The sequence below is a fragment of the Pristis pectinata genome, chromosome 4 (assembly GCF_009764475.1).
Source record: "Pristis pectinata isolate sPriPec2 chromosome 4, sPriPec2.1.pri, whole genome shotgun sequence".
NCBI classification, from domain to species: domain Eukaryota; kingdom Metazoa; phylum Chordata; class Chondrichthyes; order Rhinopristiformes; family Pristidae; genus Pristis; species Pristis pectinata.
In genome coordinates, this window is record NC_067408.1 from 87208050 (window position 1) to 87230350 (window position 22301).

Here is a 22301-nt window from a genome sequence, read left to right on the forward strand (position 1 = left end):
TAGAAGATACCTATATGCAAATTCTTTTCATGTCCAGCTACAACAGAGACTTGACGAGTGAGGACATGGTCCAATGATGCACACAGACGCGCGCATGTGCACATCTGTACACACTCTAACCTCACGCATGCGCATTCTATCCAGACACAGACAAACATGACCAAACATGGACACAGATACATTGACACACATGGATGCACACAAATGTGTACATGAATATTTGTGGATGGAGGCAAACGCATGTCTAGCCCTCATTTGCCTCCCCCCACCCTCGCATGTCTCGCCCGCCTGCCCTCGGCTATCTCCCTCCCTCCCTGCCTGCCTGCACTTTCCTTTCTCCACCCCCCCCCCCCAACTTGTAGTGCATAGCATCATCATGGAATTGAATTGTATGGCCTTGATTAGTATTAACATTTGAAATAAACGTGTATACTATCTCAAGAAGAAAGATGCAAATTTCAACATGTGAATTTTGCAATAAGCAAATTTGTTTAAAAGCTACATTTGTTAGGGAATGAACTGTCCTAATTTCAAATGAGAATTTTAATACGCATTCTTTCTGCTAGGCTTTTCCTTTTCCATAAATGACAGCTTTGAGTTTTCTGCTCAAATGAGCCAAAAATTATAAACTGCTGAATATAACATTTGAGGAAAAAACACAGCTTAAGAGTTTCTTCGGTATCCACCATCATGAGTGATAAATTGTCACAAAATCATGTAAGGATATTACTTTTGTACATCCACTTAAAAGAATGTTTTTAAGGATGTGAATCTGCAGCTTGATGTTGGTGAAATTTTAGTGGAATAATTCAGCAGTATATGTTTCATTTTGCAGTTCAACCCTATTCAGTCTATACTTACCATAAGTGCAAAGATGTCATGGAAAAGTGGCTCAGCTGTGTTTTTCTTTAGGATGAGGGTTATTAGTGCAATATGCATGTCAGAACTTGATCCATTCATTAGAGCTTGATTTCACAAAGCTGCCGCGCACACCCCTGTAACTTGGTAGCTGATTGGTTCCTCAGCAAACTTTTGCTGCATGCAATTACAAAAGTGAAGGGCAGAACCATGAATAGGCTCTGAATATACAGTTGACACATGTCTGGTGATTTTCCTTCCTGGGCAGCATGCCAGTTCAAGGTTGTGTGGTCCTGAGTGGGTTGCTGGTTCAAACACCTGGTAAAATTACAGAGTTTCTTTGTTGCAAAGCCAGAATAACTCTTAAGTGTTGGGCAGAATGAAATGCACATGAATAATTGCTGATAGCGATATCTTGAAGCTTCCTTATATATCTATTTTTGACAATTAATTTTCCAGCATAATAGCAAAAGTTCCTGTTAATATTTGTACTTTGCTGTTGGAGGTATGCATTATCCCTGTTTATGTTACTTGAAACTTATTCAAGAAACTTAGCATAATTATTTAATAGTTAATTTACATGACATACTTAACAAGGAAAAGATGATCTCTCTGAACAAGAAATGTGTGTAACCGTGGGTGAAAAATAACCATTTTCAGTAACGTGTATTAGCGGAGTCTTCCAACTATTTATTTAACTCTTTCCAGTTCCAGAAAAATCCTTTGCTCATATGTTTTCCTTAATTTAACGATGCTGATCAGGATATAGGTTCACAGGCATCAATTGCCTTCAAATACCAGCAAAGGTTCTTATTGTTTATTTGCAAGCCTTGATTTTGGGTGTTGATAGACTAATTAACAAGAGTGGCATTACAGCTGAATTTGATTCTGTTTTCATCTGATCCTTACAAACGGAAATCTTGATCAGTTGTGAAATCCTGCCACTAAAGCCACCTATCTCATTTCAGTAATTTTCCACAGGGCCTGCCTGAAATAGATTGCTCAACTACTCACTGTATCAGCTACCTGAGTCATTGGGAAACTCTGCCTTTCCTTTTTGTTACGAAACACTTGATCTATTCTGGGCAACTCCCACAAAGTCAGTGCTGAGATTTTAACAAAGCAGATACCAAGAGCATGGCACCTATTTATTGAAATTTATATTTTTTTCCAAAAAAGGCATATCTATCATATTCCCTTTTACTAAACTGAATAAGCAAACCTATCATATTTTATTACAAGAAGATTCAAGGATCATTACAGGATCTATGATAAGGAAGCTGATTAAAACCAGAACATAGGGTATGGTCTCAGAGTTTCTGTGCTTAAGATGAGGAATATCAATTAGCATTCTATCATCTGCCCCTTAGCAATATCATATGTATTTAATTATCATTTATCAAGTAACTCCTGCTAGAAAGTACAGAAGTTTGAACATTAAAATCAGAATCAGGTTTATTATCACTGACGTATGTTGTGAAATTTGTTGTTTTGTGACAGCAGTACATGACTAAATACCCTTTAGACAATTGTGGGCCAAGTTTTCATTTATGGTTTGATTAGTTTGTTGAGCTACGAATAGATTGTCTGATCCCGGTAAAAATTAGCTCTCCAAATGTGGATGGAGAGAAATTAAAAAGGAAAGAAAATTTGCCAAGTAAAATACATTGTGAACACTTGGAAATGAAATTTCTATATAGAGATAGTAAAGTAACTTGCAATTAAATTGTTTGTTTTAAAATATAAAATATCCCAAGCTGTTCATAAAAGAGAAGGGAAAACTTCAACATCAAACATGCTAAAAGAGGTGGATTTTAATACATTCTGAATGAAAAATAAGTGGTAGAGAGACCTGGAGCTTAAGGGAATGAGATTCCAAAGTATGGTGGTAAATGGTTACTAGCACATATCTACAGTGGGAGAGAGCAGAATGCACTTGAAACTGTAGTCAAAGAATTGGAGTATGTTGCAAATAATGTTCTACCTCAGGAGGTGGATTTAGAGTTAGAGAAGGACAGATCAAAGGGGAATATCATTCCAAGGATATTCTTTTATTATTTTGTGGGATTGTCAGACCGAAGGCCTATTGTATGAATGTGGGAATTCATCTACTATTGGGAATGGGCAGCAGAAATTCACATGAGGGAAATTTTACAGAAAATGTTGGAGGATAAATTGGCTAGCAGAGCAATGGAATAAAACAGGAGTAAATCAAGATGAGGCTCTCATTTGTAAACAGGATGAAGTTGGATTAGAGAGTAGCAAAATTATTAAGGTTAAAGTCTCTGAATAAAAGCATATGAGGAAGAAGCTGTGCTGACGGTCGCCTTGAAGATCTGCATTCTGATTTAGTCTAAGATATTCACTTGGGAGCTGGTGACGAGGGAATTAAATCTGTGGTACAGACAGATGATGCTTTCATTTTTCCCAGTGATTAAGTGGAGAAATTTTTACCTCATTCAGAGCTGATTTTTATTAAAGCAGACTAACAGCACAGAGGGAATGGAGGGGTTGAATTTAAATACACCTATGATATTGACAAGAGAAGTCAGGGCTTTGAAAGGATGCTTTGGGGATTCTTGAAATAGTCATGCATGACTGGGATAAGAAGCCATTTTTAGATTTGATAGCTGAGTGAAGATGAACAAGGGAGGTCTATAGCAAATGCCGCGGAAGTTGGAGAATTAAAGAGATAATGCATTGAGAAGCGGAAAATTACCAGATACGAACCAGGAAATGAAATGTGGGGACTGAAAACATGGTCAAAAAGAGATAGGGAGTCATTAAAAGCAGGGTGGGAGGAGGGCAGAAGGATTCAGAGAGAGTTTCAGATCAGAGGCATGATACAAAAAGGCTGGCCACTTTTTGAGCAGGGGGAGAGGGCAATAAGGAGTTAATCTGGTATGACAAGATCAGGGGTGTCTATTTAGAGATTGCTGGAGGCAAGCGATTGTAGATGCAGGAAATCTGAAATAACACAAGGAAATTCCAAAAATGCTTAGCATCTGACATGCTAATAAGCCTTTCACCATTTAACCATCTCTTGTTTTCCATTTAAGTACGCAGGTAATTCTGTTTCTTTTCCTGTCGGCTTTTCCCTTTTCTTTCTTCTTATTCTTTTAAACTTGTATTCATCTGTAATATTTCTCTATTTTGACAAATAGTCTCCATCTGCAACATTCATTAATAGAGAAATTGAATGGAAAGAAACCACGGGTTATTTGGAAAAAGAACACATCTTAAAAGTAGTTTGCTGCATGTGGAGCTCAAAGCCTTGTAATGAGAGTATGTGGCATTCTGCCTGCATATTTGGCTGTGCTATTTTGTGCTTAAGCTTATGGAATTCTGTATTCCCTTTAAAAGAAACCTCAGGACAATATTCGTAACTTAATCAGATTGATAGCTGATATTGGCAAAAGGAAGAAGGGATGTGATTACTGGCAAATGGAAGATTTTACTTCCCACCTTGGTGCAATCCATGATCTCAGTACAAATTACATCCAAAATTGGACTAATTTTTGAGATTCTTTTTCTTTCAAGTTATCACTGAAACTTGTTTGCATTCACTGAATGTAAAATTTAGCATGAACGATGCAATTGAATAATCTTTTATAATGTAATTTTGTGCTTTATATAATACTTCGCATCAGTATATATTTCTTGATGTACTTAGGAATGATCAACTGGTGCAATTTGATTGAATGGGTTTATCACGGATCAAAAAACATTTTAAACTATATCTAGTCCACCAACTTTGAGTAACCCAATTTTAAACAATTGAAAATTACTTTTTCAGAAAAAGGCAATGCAGAACCATTTGTGTATTGGTATTGGGGGTACTGTAATTAGTATCTTAATAAATTAAAATAAATCAAAAGCTTTTAAAAATGCCTAATAGCAGTTTTGATCAAAAGTAACTTTGCCTCATTAAAGGCTTCAAATGTTGGAATGCGCGGAAACTATGGTTGCTAACCACCTTGTTTTGTCCTATATCTAAAAGTTAACAACTGCCCTGTATGATTTTGATAGGGGATCCCAGTTTTACTGTATACCCAACAGAGAGGCTGCAATGTGAAACCAGGAATTCCCAGTCCAGCCCAAAGTCTATTAAAGGAGTATCCAGTCATGTAACCATCCAATAGGTGGAGGGGCAGGTAGTGTTGAGGAAGTAGAGAGTCTGCAGAAGGACTTGGACAGGTTGGGAGAATGGGCAAAGAAGTGGCAGATGAAACACAGCGTAGGGAAGTGTGTGGTCATGCACTTTGTTAGAAGGAATAAAGGCATAGACTGTTTTCTAAACAGGGAGCGAATTCAGAAATTGGAGGTGCAAAGGGACTTGAGAGTCCTAGTGCAGGATTCCCTAAAGGTTAACTTGCAGATTGAGTCGGTAGTAAGGAAGGCAAATGCAATGTTAGCATTCATTTCGAGAGGACTAGAATATAAAAGCAAGGATGTAATGCTGAGGCTTTATAAGGTGTTGGTCAGACCACATTTGGAGTATTGTGAGCAGTTTTGGGCCCATATCTAAGGAAGGATGTGCTGGTATTGGAGAGGGTCCAGAGGAGGCTTACAAGAATGATCCCAGGTATGAAAGGGTTAATGTATGAGGAGTGTTTGATGGGTCTGGGCCTGTTCTTGCTGGAGTTTAGAAGGATGAGGGGGGATCACATTGAATAGACTGGATGTGGAGAGGATGTTCCAGTAGTAGGTAAGTCCAGGACCAGAGGGCACAGCCTCAGAATTGAAGGACATCCCTTTCGAACAGAGATGAAGAGGAATTTCTTTAGCCAGAGGCTGGTGAATCTGTGGAATTCATTGTCACAGATGGCTGTGGAGACCAAGTCATTGGGTATATTTAAAGCAGAGGTTGATAGATTCTTGATTAATGAAGGCATAACCTTTGATGGGAAGAAGGCAGGAAAATAGGCTTGAGAGGGAAAATAAATCAGCCATGATCGAATGGTGGAGCAGACTCAATGGGCCAAATGGCCTAATTCTGCTCCTGTGTCTTATGGTCTAATTTGCAATAAACTTAAAAGTCCCTTGTGTCACAAACCAGCAACAAAAGAAACACACTGAGCATGATTCAGTGTTAAAAACTATTTTATTAATCACTACTTATGATAATACGTAAAATAAAAGTAAAAATGTTAGTATGTTAGAATTCAAAAATGTTAAACCTCGAACGTTAACCCCAAAACTAAACTCTTCATGTGTGTGTGTGACAAAGTCCAAAACTCCCAGTTCCGGAATGGTTCTTAAAGTTCAGTTCCGCAAGCCATAAGGTGAAACATGAGCAAGGGCTTCTTCAACAACCACCGTTGTCTGAAGATAAGATGTAGATGTAGAAAAACATAGAGAGAGTACATACGAAATCCAAATGTTCCACGATGGAACCCAAACGACACTTCAGTGTTTACTCGGTAGTGACTTCCTCACCCCGAAAAGCATCCGAACCGTGGTCGTCCACACACAAATACCTGTTTCCTTCTACAGGTCAGCAACAAAGTGAACTCCACCAGATTACTTCCAACTTCCATACATGGATTTCAGTGGCAAACACAGTTATTGTTTCTCATCCATCGATAGAGAAAACAAGCAGGCTGGTGTCTCTCTCCCTTCTCTCTCTCTCTCTTTTTTTCTTCTTCTTCTTCTTCAACCACATCATTACGTCCTTTATCTTCTGTTGACATAAGCACGCCCCACACACACATACACACACACTCTCTATCTTAAAGGGACTTTCACTGAGTCCGTAACACCTCCCACCTAAAAAAAATTTTCCCCAAGAAAAATTTAACCGCGCGTACAGTTAGTAATGTTAATAATTATCATGCTACACAACTACAGACTATCAGATTAGTACAGATACATGTTTCCCATTTAACATCGGGAAAGACAATCAGCAATCACATTATCTTTGCCTTTAATGTGAGTTATCATGAGATCAAACTCTTGCAAAATTAAACTCCAGTTTAACAGCCTTCTGTTCTTGTTTTTGACTCGGCTCAGAAACACCAGTGGGTTATGATCTGTATATACAGTCAATGGTTTCTGAGCGGTGCAAACATATACACTGAAATGTTGCAAGGCTAAAACAAGCGACAGTAATTCTTTCTCTATGGTGGAATAATTCTTTTGATGCTCATTAAATTTCTTTGAAAAGTAAGCTACAGGATGGTCAATATCATCAAGGTCACCCTTCTGCAACAACACAGCTCCTGCAGCTTCATCACTGGCATCTACTGCTAATGAAAATGGCTTTTCAAAGTCAGGTGTTTTGAGCACAGGATGGTAGCATAAAATGGCTTTCAGCTTCTCAAATGCTTCTTGACAAGAATCTGTCCAAACAAACTTTACTCCCTTCTTCAGAAGATTAGTTAGGGGAAGAGCAATATCAGCAAAGTTTTTACAAAATTTTCAATAATATCCAACCATTCCCAAAAATCTTCTAACAGTCCTCGTACCTGTGGGAATAGGGAACTCAGATATTGCTTGAACTTTTGCCTGAACAGGAGCTTGCTTGCCTTGACCTACAACATAACCAAGATACGTCACAGTGGCATGGCCAAATTCACTTTTAGCCAAGTTAACTGTAAGGTTAGCCTTGGAAAGTCTTCCAAACAACCTTTCTAACGCAGAGATGTGATCCTCCCATGTATCATTCCCAGTCACTAAGTCGTCAATGTAGGCATCTGTATGTTTTAACCCATGAATCACTGAATTAATCATTCTTTGAAATGTTGCCGGAGCATTTTTCATTCCAAATGGCAAAACATTGTATTCATACAATCCAGAAGGGGTTACAAAGGCTGAAATCTCCCTTCCTCTATCTGTTAATGGAACACACCAGTAGCCTTTTAATAGGTCAATCTTTGTAAGAAATTTTGCCTTTCCCACTCTGTCTATGCAATCATCCACCCTAGGAATAGGGTAAGCATCTGACTTTGTTACAGCATTCACTTTCCTGTAATCTGTGCAAAATCTAACAGTTCCATCAGGTTTAGGTACAATAACACAGGGCGAACTCCAATTTGAAGTAGAATGTCTAATAATCATTTTCCAACATGTATTTTATTTCCTGATCAACAAGTTTACTTTTTTCCACATTCATTCGATATGGGTGTTGTTTGATTGGTTTTGCATCCCCAACATCAACATCATGGGTAATTATCGATGTTCTGTTTGGAACATCTGGGAACAGATTTTTAAATTTTAAAATTAATTCTCTCATCTGTTGTTTTTGTGAAACTTGTAAATGGTCCAACTTCGTTTCAAGGTTCTCCATGATATTTTGGTTTTTTAGTTTTGATGGAACAATATTTGGTCTAAATTGGCCTTCCTCAACATCAACATCAGGCATTCTAGAAACAACCTTTACACCATCCACCAAGGCCACAACTGAATCCCTCTCATAATAAGGTTTTAGCATGTTTACATGACAGAGTTGTGTTCTCTTGCGTCTATCTGGTGTTTTGATTATATATGTTAGATCAGTCACTCGAGATTCAATAACATAGGGTCCAGAAAAACGAGATTGCAAGGGATTATTTTGGCTAGGGAAAAATACCAACACCTTTTGCCCCACTGCGAATGTCCTAGGCCGAGTACGTCTATCAAAATATGTCTTCATTCTTATCTGGCTTGTTTTCAAATTCTCTCTCGCTAGCTGGCAGACTCTCTCCAACCGAGTTTTAAATTTTTGGACATAGTCCAACAGACTCAAGTGAACTTCCTCATTAACCCATTGCTCTCTTAACAACTCCAAAGGTCCTCTCACCCTATGTCCAAATACAAGCTCAAACGGACTAAATCCTATTGACTCCTGGATTGATTCTCTAACGGCAAACAAAAGTAAATGGATACCTTCGTCCCAATCCTTGGTGTTTTCAAAGCAATAAGTCTTCAGCATATTTTTGAGAGTAGAATGAAATCTCTCCAGAGCTCCTTGAGATTCTGGGTGATATGCAGATGATACAATCTGCTTTGCTCCCAGCTCATAGACTATTTGTTGAAAAATTTTTGACATAAAATTACTACCTTGATCAGATTGGATTTCTTTTGGCAAACCAAACAAGGTAAAAAATTTTACAAGAGCCTTTGACACCGTCTTGGCCTTAATATTTCTAAGGGGTATTGCCTCTGGAGATCTAGAAGTGGCACACATGATGGTTAACAAATACTGATTTCCAGTCTTAGACTTTGGTAATGGGCCAACACAGTCCACAATCACCTTCGAAAAGGGTTCACCAAAAGCAGGAATTGGCTTCAAAGGAGCCACAGGGGGTTTTTGATTTGGTTTACCTACCATCTGACACGTGTGGCAGGTTCAACAAAACATCACCACATCTTTTCTCAAACCAGGCCAATAGAATTGTTTCAAGATCTTCCCTACAGTTTTATTCACACCAAAATGACCACCCAAAGGCATACTATGGGCCAGGTTTAAAATCTCATCCCTATAAACTTTTGGAACAACAACCTGACGAATAACTTCCCATTCCTCAGTAACAGGAACATGAGGAGGTCTCCATTTCCTCATTAACACTCCATTTTTGACATAGTATCCAGTTGGCACTTTTTCAATCTCCTCACATGAGAGAGCTTTTTCTTTCAATTCTGTCAACTCAGGGTCCTTTGTCTGTTCCACCATAAAATCCTTCCTCGACAAAGACAAATCTTTAAATTCAGGCTCACTATAAGGATGTTGATCCTCCAGTGAAGACAGAAAAGTCTCAGATAAGGCATCATAATTTTCTTCCTGTTTAGGACTGTCACAAGGAACTACATCAGACTGCACCGGACTGTCTGTCTTGGCTAATTCTTTAGCTCTAGCTCGAGTCACCGCACATGATGGGTAAACATCTGGATCATTCTCAGACTCATCAATCCTTGGTTTGGTTGTTAACCGTACCACAGGAACAATTTCTCCATCTGCAAGGTCATTTCCCAATAACAAAGAAACTCCTTCCACTGGCAAACTAGGTCTTATCCCTATCTCGACTGGTCCTTCTACGAACTTTGACTTTAAAATCACCCTGTGAAAAGGGACAGACATGGTCTCACCTGTAACGCCTCGTACTAGATTTACTTCACCAGTGTCACTTTCTTCACCAAAATTTAAAACACTGTCCAGCAAGAGAGATTGACTAGCCCCAGTATCCCTAAGAATTTTCACTGGCACCTGGGGTGACTCATCATTCAGTGAAACAAAACCCTCTGATACATACGAACGGAATTCTTTTCTCACCTCCTCCAACTTTTCCGCTTTTCCCTCTTGCAAGGACTGGTCTTTAACAGCATCTCCTAAACCTTTTTGATTTTTAATTGCCTGAAAGCAAGCATTGGGCCCAGCTTCCTTCTTTTTCTTCAAAAGGGCACAATTAGATATCACGTGGCCAGGTTTCCTACAGTAATAACAAGTACGCTCAACAGGTTTCTCCAGCCCTGGCTTTTTTTCATCTTTTCCTTTTTGATTACCTCCCAATTTAATCTCCGGTTTACCTGGATTGTCTTTGTAACTCTTTTGAAAGGTTTTAGGTTGTCCCCATTTTGATTTATGGGTTAAAGCATAATCATCTGCCAACCTAGCAGTTTCTTGTAAAGTTTCCACTCCCTTTTCATTTAAATATGTTGTTAATTCAGCTGGAACACATCTTTTAAAGTCTTCCACCAGTATCAATTCTGTCAATTTATCATAATTCCCATCTACATTTTTAGCCAGGCACCATCGTTCAAAACATATTCTCTTTCCATTGGCAAATTCCATATAAGTCTGATCTGCAGATTTCCTCAAGTCTCTGAATTTTTGTCTATAAGCCTCAGGGATCAATTCATAGGCCTTCAATATAGCTTGTTTTACCTTGGTATAATCAGCTGCATCCTCAGCAGACAAAGCAGAATAAGCTTTTTGAGCTTTACCTTTAATCACACTCTGTACCATAAGAGCCCATCCTTTCCTTGGCCAGTTTGAACTCACAGCAACCTTTTCAAAATGTTGGAAATACTGATCAACCTGATCTTCTTCAAAAGGAGGGACTAATCGAACCTCCCTGCTGGCTGAAAAACCATCTTCAGAATCAGATTCCAAACTCCTACGCTTCATTTGTAACTCATGCTGCCTCTGTTTCTCCTTCTCCTCTGCCTCAAACTTTGCCAGCTGCACCTGTGCCTCAGAAATTGCTATTTCACTGCCAGGAAACTGTTTTAACACTTCCTTCTCAAACACCTTCTTTTCCACATAATGGCCAGCTATCAGTCTCTGAATATCTGCCTTTCTCATAGACTGCTTTACTTCTGTAAGGTTTAGCCTTACAGCAATCTTTATCAAATCATCCTTTTTCGCCACCTCCAATCCCTTTTGGGTTGGTGACTCCAAAAATGCCTTAATATCCATTGCTGCTGGTTTCCACACACACAAGCCAATTAAAAAGAATTTATCAGACCTCCCTCAAAAATCTTTGGATTGAATCCCAAACAAATCTCGTTAACCTTGGGAACTATCCCGGACGAGCCCCCAATTTTGTCACAAACCAGCAACAAAAGAAACACACTGAGCATGATTCAGTGTTAAAAACTATTTTATTAATCACTACTTATGATAATACGTAAAATAAAAGTAAAAATGTTAGTATGTTAGAATTCAAAAATGTTAAACCTCGAACGTTAACCCCAAAACTAAACTCTTCGTGTGTGTGTGTGTGACAAAGTCCAAAACTCCCAGTTCCGGAATGGTTCTTAAAGTTCAGTTCCGCAAGCCATAAGGTGAAACGTGAGCAAGGGCTTCTTCAACAACCACCGTTGTCTGAAGATAAGATGTAGATGTAGAAAAACATAGAGAGAGTACATACGAAATCCAAATGTTCCACGATGGAACCCAAACGACACTTCAGTGTTTACTCGGTAGTGACTTCCTCACCCCGAAAAGCATCCGAACCGTGGTCGTCCACACACAAATACCTGTTTCCTTCTACAGGTCAGCAACAAAGTGAACTCCACCGGATTACTTCCAACTTCCATACATGGATTTCAGTGGCAAACACAGTTATTGTTTCTCATCCATCGATAGAGAAAACAAGCAGGCTGGTGTCTCTCTCCCTTCTCTCTCTCTCTCTTTTTTTCTTCTTCTTCTTCAACCACGTCATTACGTCCTTTATCTTCTATTGACGTAAGCACGCCCCACACACACATACACACACACTCTCTATCTTAAAGGGACTTTCACTGAGTCCGTAACACTTGCCAACCACTGAACAGGTTCACTGGCCGTGCAGCAGAGGTAGGAGGACTAGGGTTTCTTTATTATTATAGTATTATCAATCTGGGGTGCTTCCTTTATTGAAAACCTGCTGTCCTTCACTCCCTGTCTCCCCCAGTGTTGGGGTTGGGCCTGCTTACGTAGCCATGGTCTCAAGTGATATCAGTCCCTCTCAGGGGTCAATCTCCAGAAAGGTGGGGTTTCACCCAGTCAGTGCCCATACATGCCTTTAGCAGAATCTATGATCTGCAAATCACAGGTTATTATAGGTTAAAGCTACACTCCAGGGAAGGCATGCACAGTCTAGGAGATACCCTGGAGTAGTTCTGCATTAAACTAAGCTTCAATAAATTATTCATAGGAAAGTATCCCATCCTCAATGGAATCAGAATGCCCTACAGAATACTTTGTTTTTTTTCTTACCTGCTTGTTGTCAGAGTTGACATTGTTGTTCACAGACCCTACCCACAGCAGGTACTTCCCACAACTTGTCCCTTATTTTCAGGAAACGATTTTGGCAACCCAAGTGGAAGTACACAATGATGATTAAGTTTACGTGAGTGGTGTCAGCTTTCATCACGGTGTTTTTTAAAACTGACAAAAATTTTGGGGAAACTATTTGCCTAGGAGATAATTTTTCTGTAAACTTCCTCAATTTTGTAACCATTTTGGTTAAACGGAAAGTCCTTGTGAGCATTGACTATGTTGCATTGTAGGATTAAGCTCTGAATTCTACACTGATAATGTTGATCAACCTAACCTCTTCCACTAATATTCTCCTCCCTCCTGAATAATATTTTTTCTAAGTAATATTGTCGATGGATCAACACTGAACAACTATCATTTTATACTGTAGATATATGTTCAATAAGCTGAAATTGCTGAATTTATTTCCGCTTGAACATTTATGCATGTCACAGAAAGGAAATTTAAATGGAAGTGCCAGAGAAAATACAGTATTGAATTGCCCTTTAGATGAGTTCTATTTTCTGTTTCCAGCCTCTAAGAATTTTTAAAACAGCTTCTCAATTTTTCTTTGAATTAAAAAAAATTATCATGGTTATTTTTAAGAGAGCACATAAAGTTAGACATCTAATAAAACTCCTAAATTGTACCTTTGTCTATCAGAAGAAGAATAAAAAGAAAGGAAAAATCCAGGTAGGGCGGGATCAGAAGGAAAGGACAAGAAAAACAGGAATCCCTTATTTTTGACCAAGCAAATAACTGCTGTGTTCATTGCTGTGGAATGTTATTCCATTGTGCCCATACCCTGAAAGGTCAACTGCAGATATCGATTTTTAGTTCTTCGGTATGATAGCATTATCAACTAAATCAGCTTAGTTACAAAAATTATTGCCACAGGATTGATGTAGGATAACAAATAATTATTCAGTGCAGCAACCATGGCCGATAGTTCTTTTGGAAGTTTATATGCTAATCTGATATAGAAAGCACTGTTAATGTTTACAGGAAGGATGTCTGAGGAACGGTCCTTAGTCTGAAACATTAACTAGTTTATCTTTCCATGGATGCTGCTTGACTGGCTGAGTTCTTCCAGATTTTGTTAAAAATTATTTACCCAACTTAATGACAAGGAAATCATGATCACATCAAATCAAAAACAATTGCATAAAAATTGTTTGGTTACATTATGCACAAGAAATGTAGTTAACAAAGAGTTATTTTCATGACACAAAAAATGGTATTTCTCATGAAAAACTACAGTGTTTGTGTGAGGCCCACAGAAACAATATTCTATCATGGCCCAACACATCATGTGCAACAAAATAGTACTTGTGAGCTTAAAAGAATTAAAAAGGCAAACTCTGCCATTGCAATGATCATAGCAAGAGTCAGTTAGACACTGGATTGAGGGATGGTTGGTGAGGATCATGCTGAGGTTGGGTGAGGTTAAGGAGAAGATGGAGTGGTGGAAAATTAGTCAGGAAGGTGATCAGTGGTGGGTGTGTCCTGCGTTCAGTCAGGGAAGCAAGAGGGAGAGTTAATGGGTTTTGGTCAGGGTCATGGAGAGTAATTATGGGATCTGATGACATCAGTATTGCATTGAAATGGTGGAAACAATCACTAAGAAAACCACTTAAAAGAGAACCTGCCTGGAAAATGGACACGTGGGATCCTAACAGTAAACTAGGTAAGATCCGTTTCCCTTTAACCAATGTAAAAGCAAAACAGTCAATCCTCCAGTTAGGGTTGTCTTTATTATGCAGAATAACTTGCACAAGTAACCTCAAAGCATGTATTGCATCCCATTTGATGTTACTCTGAGTGTCTCATGACATCAGTATTGAGACTGGCAGTCTCCATGTTCATGAACATAGAGCCTACATATTCAGATTTTTGATAAGATCCCTCCACCTAGTACGTAGAAACAATGCACAATGAAAGAATTTCAAAAACACCAAGACTACATTTTTAAGTGGATGATGTATTCCTACAGTGTTATTTTCCTGACAATGAAAGGAACTACAATCTGATGGTTGTAATGAAGAATGTGTTGCTTCCCACTCAGGCTCCAAATGTGCACATTCTAACCAGTCAGCCTATCAACCACGTTCTCTCCTTGCCAGCTATTCTTTAGTTGGTCATACATATTCTGAACTGAAAATAGGATTTCAAAAAAAATTGAAGGAATGGCAAATACTTGGTGCATAAAGTCAAAACTGCTGTCTGTTTTGAAGATATTCAAATTGTTCTAATGTACAACCTGGTAACACTTATCCAACTATACTAAGCCAAGGTATCTCATAGCATATTGGAGTGACTGTAATTTGGCACTGCCAGGTCCTTTGAATGATCTGCATAAGATCCAGAAGCACCTGTTTTCTGATAGCTAATCTAACGGGCAAACAAAAAAATCAAATCTAACACTTTATGCTAATTGGTTACATATAAAGACTAATGTTATTTCAGTGATACAAAGATTCAAGGTGGAATTTGAATGTTGTCAGTCTTTTCCAAGAGTTGTTGAAATGTTTTTGAATAAGAATGAGTTATCAGGGAAAAAAATGGAATGAAAGGAAATGCATATAGATGCACCTATGTGTCTGTAGCAAGTATTCATAAACCTTTATGGTGACCCTAGTGGTAGAGCTCATAATAAATTATTTATCTTCAACTACGAGTTCATCTAGAGTATGAGCCTTGTCTATAAAAAGTGCAGTGGGTGTTTTGAGGTGTCACCCACTGATACAGACTTTTAAGGAAAGGATTTTGTGTTGCAAATACTCTGCTTTTTTTTTGGAGTTGCCTTCATCTGGAAAATCCTCCATTTTGTTTTGTTTCCCCCTCATTGGTGATTCTTAGCTTCACTCTGTGTTGCCTCTATCATTGTATTTGCATCATCTCCTTTGCAGAAAAGCATGTGAGTCTGAGAGGTGAGAAAGTACAAAGGTAACGACTCTAAAGGCAGTTGATTGCCACCCTCAGTAAATATGGACCCTTTCTCCAATCTCCAGTATTCCCAATCCACCCAGACCCCTCCCTCTGGCCTCTTACTTTCTCTAGGTTTATTCATTGCGGCTGCTGAGTGGACTTTAATTACTTGTCCTTGGTAGTTTTGTGCTTCTTGAAAGTTGTTGGAGCTACACTCATCAGGATCGGTGGAGTGTATTCCATCATGCTGTTGCCTTGTCCCTCGGAAAAGCCTTGGATTGTCAAGAAGTGAGTCATTTACTTTTGATCCAACCTCTGATCTGCTCTTGTAGGTGCAATATGTTGGTGGCTGGTCTGGTTGAGGTACTGGTCAGCGGTGACCCCAGAATATTGAAACTGGGGAACTCAGCAATGGTAATGCAATTGAATGTCAAGGATAAGTGATTTGATTCTCTATTGATGGAGATATTCATCGCCTGATACTTTTGTGTTGTTAATGTTACTTGCTGAAATGTTGTCTGGATCTTGTTGCATGGAGACATGGGCTGGTTCATTTGCTGAGGGGCTGGGAATGGAATTGAATATTGTGCAGTCATCAGTGAACCCATCCCCACATCTAACATTTTGATGGATGGAAAGTCATTGAAACAACAGAAGATAGTTGGTAGTTCCTTAAGGAACTCTTGCAGTGATGTTCCAAGGCTGTGATGATTAACTTCTAACAACCACAATCATTTTCCTTTGTGTGAGGTATGGATGCAACTACTGGAATGTTTTCTGTTTGATGCCATTGACCAGTTTTACCATGGTGCCTTGTTGCCACATGTGGTCAATACTGCCTTAGCTAGTCCCTTTTGCCTCCAGGATTCAGCTCTCTGGTCCATGTTTGATCCAAGTTCTGTAATCAAGTGGTAACTGAACATTAGTGTGTAGATTATTATGGAATGACTGCTGCTTGATAGCACTGTCAGTGACACCTTTGATTAGAGGGTAATTAGCCAGAATGATATGTTCTTCTTGTTGTGAATCTGGGATATTTTCCACAATTTCAGCTTGATGCCAGTGTTGTAACTGTACTGGAACAGCTTGGCTAGACACATCTCTAGAGCGCAGATCTTTAATATTACTGCTGGGATACTGTGTAGTTCCATGGCTTTTGCTGAGACTAGTGCTTTCAGTTGATTCGTGATATCATGTGGAATGAATCAATTTGGCTGGCTTCTGTGATGGTGGGGATCAAAGGAAGAAGCAGAGATGGATCAACTGTTCTGCACTTCTGGTGAATATAGTTGTGAATCTTCAATATTTCCTTTAGAACATGCTGGCCCCCATCATAACTGGGCTTAAAAAAAATTCTTGCAGCCTCCTCCTCCTGTTAGTTATTTGAGGAGAGCATGACTTAAGAGGATAGGTTGAGTGAGTTAGGGCTTTTCTCTTTGGAGAGAAGGAGGATGAGAGGTGACTTGACAGAGGTGCACAAGATGATAAGAGGCATTGATTGAGTGGACAGTCAGAGACTTTTTCCCCAGTGCAAAAATGGCTAACACGAGGGGGCATAATTTTAAGGTGATTGGAGGAAGGTATAAGGGAGATGTTAGAGGTAAGTTTTTTATACAGAGAGTGGTGGGTGCATGGAATGCACTGCCAGCAGAGGTTGTGGGGGCAGATACATTAGGGACATTTAAGAGACTCTTACATAGCCAAATGAATGATAGAAAAATGGAAAGCTATGTGGGAGGGAAGATAGATCTTAGAGCAGGATAGAATGTCGGCACAACATCGTGGGCCGAAGGACCTGTACTGTGCTGTAATGTTCTATGTTCTAATGACCACCACTATTCATGACTAATGTGGCAGGTCTGCAGAGCTTCAATATGGTCCATTGTCTGCGAGAATTACTTAGCTCTGTCCATTTGCTCTTTAGCACACGGTCTTTTGATATTATTGCTTTTTAATTGTTTTCAGTTTTCTTTCTTTGCACAAATCAGTATGATGTTGAAATGGTTACCTAAAGCTCCAGATATGGGGCACTGATCATAGTCAGAAAATATAAGGTGCAGCAGATTTCCTGCTTTCTAGACCCATCACTGCTTAAGCAAGACTTTGTGCTAGAATAATGTCTCCACAGTTTGGGAACTAAATGTCTTATGTTTTAAAGTGTATTTCATTTTAGTTTATTTGTTCAGGATGAAACATGACCAAGTTATTTATCATGCATTATCTCTTGCAGGGTGTATTATGTTGCCGCCTGGGGTGTGCCATTCTTTCTATCCTGTCTTCCGCTGTTTGGAGATTACTATGGCCCTGCTGGAGCATGGTGGTAAGGATCTGATTGTGCAAGCAGGTGATACAAATTCTGCTTAGAGGATGTCAACTTTTTTTTAGCAGAAAAAATGAATTAATGCGCAAAGAAAATAGCTTCAGAGATTGGGTCATATTTTGAGTTATAAATTTATTGTAATTGAGGGCCCTGTACAAAGGACATCATACATTAAAAATTGTATCTGTATAATATCTTTACTAAAAATAATATTTTTGTCATTTTCAGGGGAGGCAAATTATAAAATTGGTTTTTTTTTGTTTGTTGCTTTTGCTCACTTTTCATTTCCTTCACTGAAGTTAGTGAAGCATATTGAGTTCATGGTTTCATAGATCAGCAAAAAATCTTTGGTGATAGCAGTTACTGTATTATGTTGATATACATAATAAGAATATTCCATGCTAAGCAGCTTGAACTAGTTTGAGAGGTGGCAACACAAGTAAATCTGCAGTAAGGCTTCTGAAAGATACCAAGTGGAAAAAAAATGAAGGTTTCTCCAGGTTCTGGGTACACTACAATGCAAATAACACACACATGTATCAGAATGAAGAACAAACACTTCTATTTCTTTGCCTTTAAAAACAAAGAATAAGTGTTGCAAAGCACACAGCTTCAGTAAAACATTGCTTGCAGAATCCTGACGTCAGAAAGCTGTTTTGTCAGGTTCTTTTGTTTCTTTGGATTGAGGGTGATTTACTTCCACTCTGATTCTATGGGTTCTGAAATGACTGATGAGGTCAATATGGGAACTGCGGATTTTTCCACAGATGGAGCAGCAAGTTGTTGATGAAGTTAGAAGGTGGGTGATTCATGAGGTCATGTACTCGTTCAATTGTTTACGCGGGGCATCTGTGTACCCATGGACTTGAGGTTCTCAATATTATCCTAAATGCCCCTTCTCCACTTTAAGCAGGGATTCCTAAGAGTTTATGAGAATGTTGCATTTTTTTCAAGAAGGCCTTGAGTACAATCTTGAATCTTTTCCTCTGTCTGCCTAGTGGCTTCTTGCCATGACAGAGCTTGGAATACAGTATCCCTTTTGGGAGCCTGGTATTGGGCATGTGAGCAAATTAGCCTACCCAACAGAGCTGATGGAGTGCAGCTAGGGGCTCAATATTGTGGATGTTGTCCCAGGAGAAAATACAAATGATGGTTCACTTATTCTTCCAGTAAATTTGGAGGATTTTGCAGAGATAGAGTTGATGGTATCTTTCCAATGCCTTGAGGTGTCTGCTGTAGATAGTCCAAGTCTTAAAACAGACAGGAAGGCAGGGATGGCCTCTGCCCGGTTGACCATGAGTTATACGCAAGTCTTGATCCTCAATTGACCAAACGCAAGGCTAGCATATTTCAACTACAATGTCTGGCTGTGCCAAGTGTTAGCTTCTGGGATCTGAGAAGTTGACTGCATTTTCCAGGGTTTCACTATGAATTTTTATTGTTGGAGAGTAGTGTCTTACAGTGGGGATGGCATGTTAGAGGATCTTTGTCTTGGAAATGTTGGGTGTAAAGCCCATCCACGCAAATGCCTCAGTGAACAGGTCAACAACAGCTTGGAGCTTAGCCTTTTGAGTAAGCATCATTTTGCATATTGCACTTGATTACTGAGTTTTGGGTGACTTTGGTTCTGAAATATAGATGCCATAGGTTGAATAGTTTCCCACCAATTCTGAAGATTAGCTCCAATCTCACAGGAAGTCTGTTGGAGGTGAGGTGCAGCAATGCAGGAAAAAAAGTTGAAAGAACTGTTGTGGTAAGCCTTGTTTGATGCCATTCTCCACTGAGATTGGCTCTGTTGAAAAACTCTTGGTCAGATCTTCGACAACATTCATCAAAGAAGCTGCAATCTGGATGTTTATTTGAGAATGGACTTCATTTATAAACAGAACCACTCGCCTTTAGGCCACAACTTGGAACAGGACCTACAACTTTTCAAATCTGTCTGCTGTTTCTGCAGTACCATTGTGAAAAATTACATCCCTTCTGTTATTTTCACACCGTTTTCTTAAGTTTGTAAGTAAATATCATATAAAAGCTGGTAACTCACCAGAGTTAGTACTTGTAATTTAACTGTGATGCACACTAAACTATTTGGGCATGTTTCTTCTATGCCAATAATCTAAGGGCAATATTACCATTGCAAAATCAAGTCCATATTTGATGTCAATGTATGCCATTGCCAAAGATCTATCCACTCCCATTTTTTTTCCCAGGATCACAAATTTGGGTTTAAAACATGGGTCAATCTGGTGAAATTATGACTGTAGTTGGGAAGAAATTCCTCATGTACACATTTCAGCAAAATGGGGAAAAAAATCTTAAGGAGCAAAAAAAAACAGCTGGAGGAGCTCAACGAGTTGAGCAGCATCTGTGGAGGCATCCAGTCTTAAAGCAGATTTTTGCTTCAGATTCCAGCATCTACAGTCTCATGTGTCTCCAAAAATTATTGAGGATCATTCTACAGCAGTCAGATGTTATTAACAGGAATGCGCAGGTTTCTCTGCAAAGTAATTTGGTAGGCTCTCCTCTTCTGGATATATCATGTGGTCATGGGTGGGTTCGTGAATTACAACATAGACATTATCTGGTAATTGCTTTGTAAAATTACTGGATCGGAATTGCATGAGACACTTTAAATGTATTTCGTAATCATTCTTTTTGCCTGGCTCAATAAGGTGTTTAGTAAGTGATAGAGTGAACATACCTCAGGTAATTTGTATTATTATCTTTGTTTCAGAATGTAACAAATGTGGCTACACTGGTTCAGCATCTTTCTCCAGCTGGTTGTTAAGATGTTGTGCAATCTCAACTCAATTTTTAAAAAATTTACTTTGCATCTCTTCAATCTTATAAATTCACTTATAAAATCCATTCATCTTCTACATATTCCTTGTACACGATAGTGTAGCAGTTAGCGTAACACTATTACAGCACCAGCAACCCGGGTTCAATTCCCACCGCTGTCTGTAAGGAGTTTGTACATTCTCCTCGTTTCTGCGTGGGTTTCCTCTGGGTGCTCTGGTTTCCTCCCACATTCCAAAGACATACAGGTTAGGAAGTCATGGGCATGCTCTGTTGGCGCCGGAAGAGTGGTGACACGTGAGGGCTGCCCCCAGAACACTCTACGCAAAAAGATGTATTTCAATGTGTTTCGATGTACATGTGACCAATAAAGAGATCTTAGCTTATGTAAGTCAGCTTTGTCTTTGTGAGGTCACTTTCACTTCTGAATCTGCTTGCATTCTCCCTTTACAATTGTAAGTTCCCCTGGAAAATGGGGAAGATTATCCAAGCACATACTTTGGATACCAGAATGTTTGGGAAAAGAATGAACATTTGTCCAAAATATTAATTTTTAAGTCATTAAGAATGGTCACAGTTGTAATCAAATAATGAATGATGAATCAATACTTGCCAACATCTAGTTTTTAAATGGATGAAATTCAGTTTGGCAGGGACATGATTTTTACAAAACTTGCCAATTTACCACCTTGTGCACCATTTGAGTTTTATTCAGCAGTATTTAATGCCAAGACATTCTGATTTTGAGAAGTAGAGTCCAATAAATTACATATAAAGGAGTAGTAACATTTTTAAAATACTTTCGCAGATGAATTTCAAAGTGTTTTTGAACCATTGTGAGCTGTTGTAAACCTACATGCGGACGTCCTTTTTGGCACGGGACTTTGGGGATTCGCGCTTTTGTCTCCGTCAGCCTTCTCGTTGCTCTCGCACTATAAGTTGCTTAGTTTTTACCATGACTAACATGTTTCAGTAAAACAAAACATTTATTCTACTGCATCATTGTCATTCTTGCTCCGTGGATACGTAACAATTGGAGACGGATCAAAACAAAAAAAAATGGCCTCTCCACTTCAAGCACCCAATCCATTTTGGGCCACAACTATGGCAAAACCAACACCAGAAATCTGGCCACAATGTAAAAAAACCGTCCAGGACTACATCAAACTTCTCCCAATTTTAACACATGGCAGAACTAGAGGAAGCAACGAAACAGCTCGTCACAGGGGGGCAGTCAAGAGAGGCCTTACGCAGATTCAACCATCTCCATCACCAATTATTCAGTCAGTACTGGAGCGAGAGCTCCGTCCTGAAAACGTCAATATTTGCCAGCGTTTGCCAGCCTGCATCTCCCATTCAAAATTATGCCAGCCTCCACAGAGATACCATCGCTGTGGTGAAAGTCACGTCCGGTGGCCCGACTGCAAGCATCAAAAGACAGTCTGCTGGTTCTGTCAGAAGGTAGGACACCTCAAGAAGGTGGGCTTTGCAAACCAATGGACCTGAGAAAACAACAGAATTTGACCAACTCCCATGCAAGGAGACGGCCGATGCAAAGAAGTGGACACTATTTTCCAAACCCATGAAATGGGCAATCAGAACTAGCTCCATACTTGGTTACGCTCACAGTGGACAACCAGACTGTGAAATTTGAGCTGGATTCCATGTCAC

The 22301-nt window shown here is 39.2% G+C and overlaps 1 protein-coding gene across 5 annotated transcripts in view; it reads left to right on the forward strand.

The window, feature by feature from the left end:
* The window catches only part of si:dkey-100n23.5 (cyclic AMP receptor-like protein A), a 162568-nt gene that overhangs the window by 75360 nt on the left and 64907 nt on the right, over window positions 1–22301 (forward strand). For all 5 annotated transcript variants that reach the window (XR_007956251.1, XM_052014813.1, XM_052014814.1 and 2 more), the window contains one exon: window positions 17739–17828. Coding sequence is in view for 4 of the 5 variants with exons in the window: in XM_052014813.1 (XP_051870773.1) it covers window positions 17739–17828 (90 nt within the window). In the remaining variant the exon portion in view is untranslated. The remainder of the gene's footprint in view (window positions 1–17738; window positions 17829–22301) is intronic.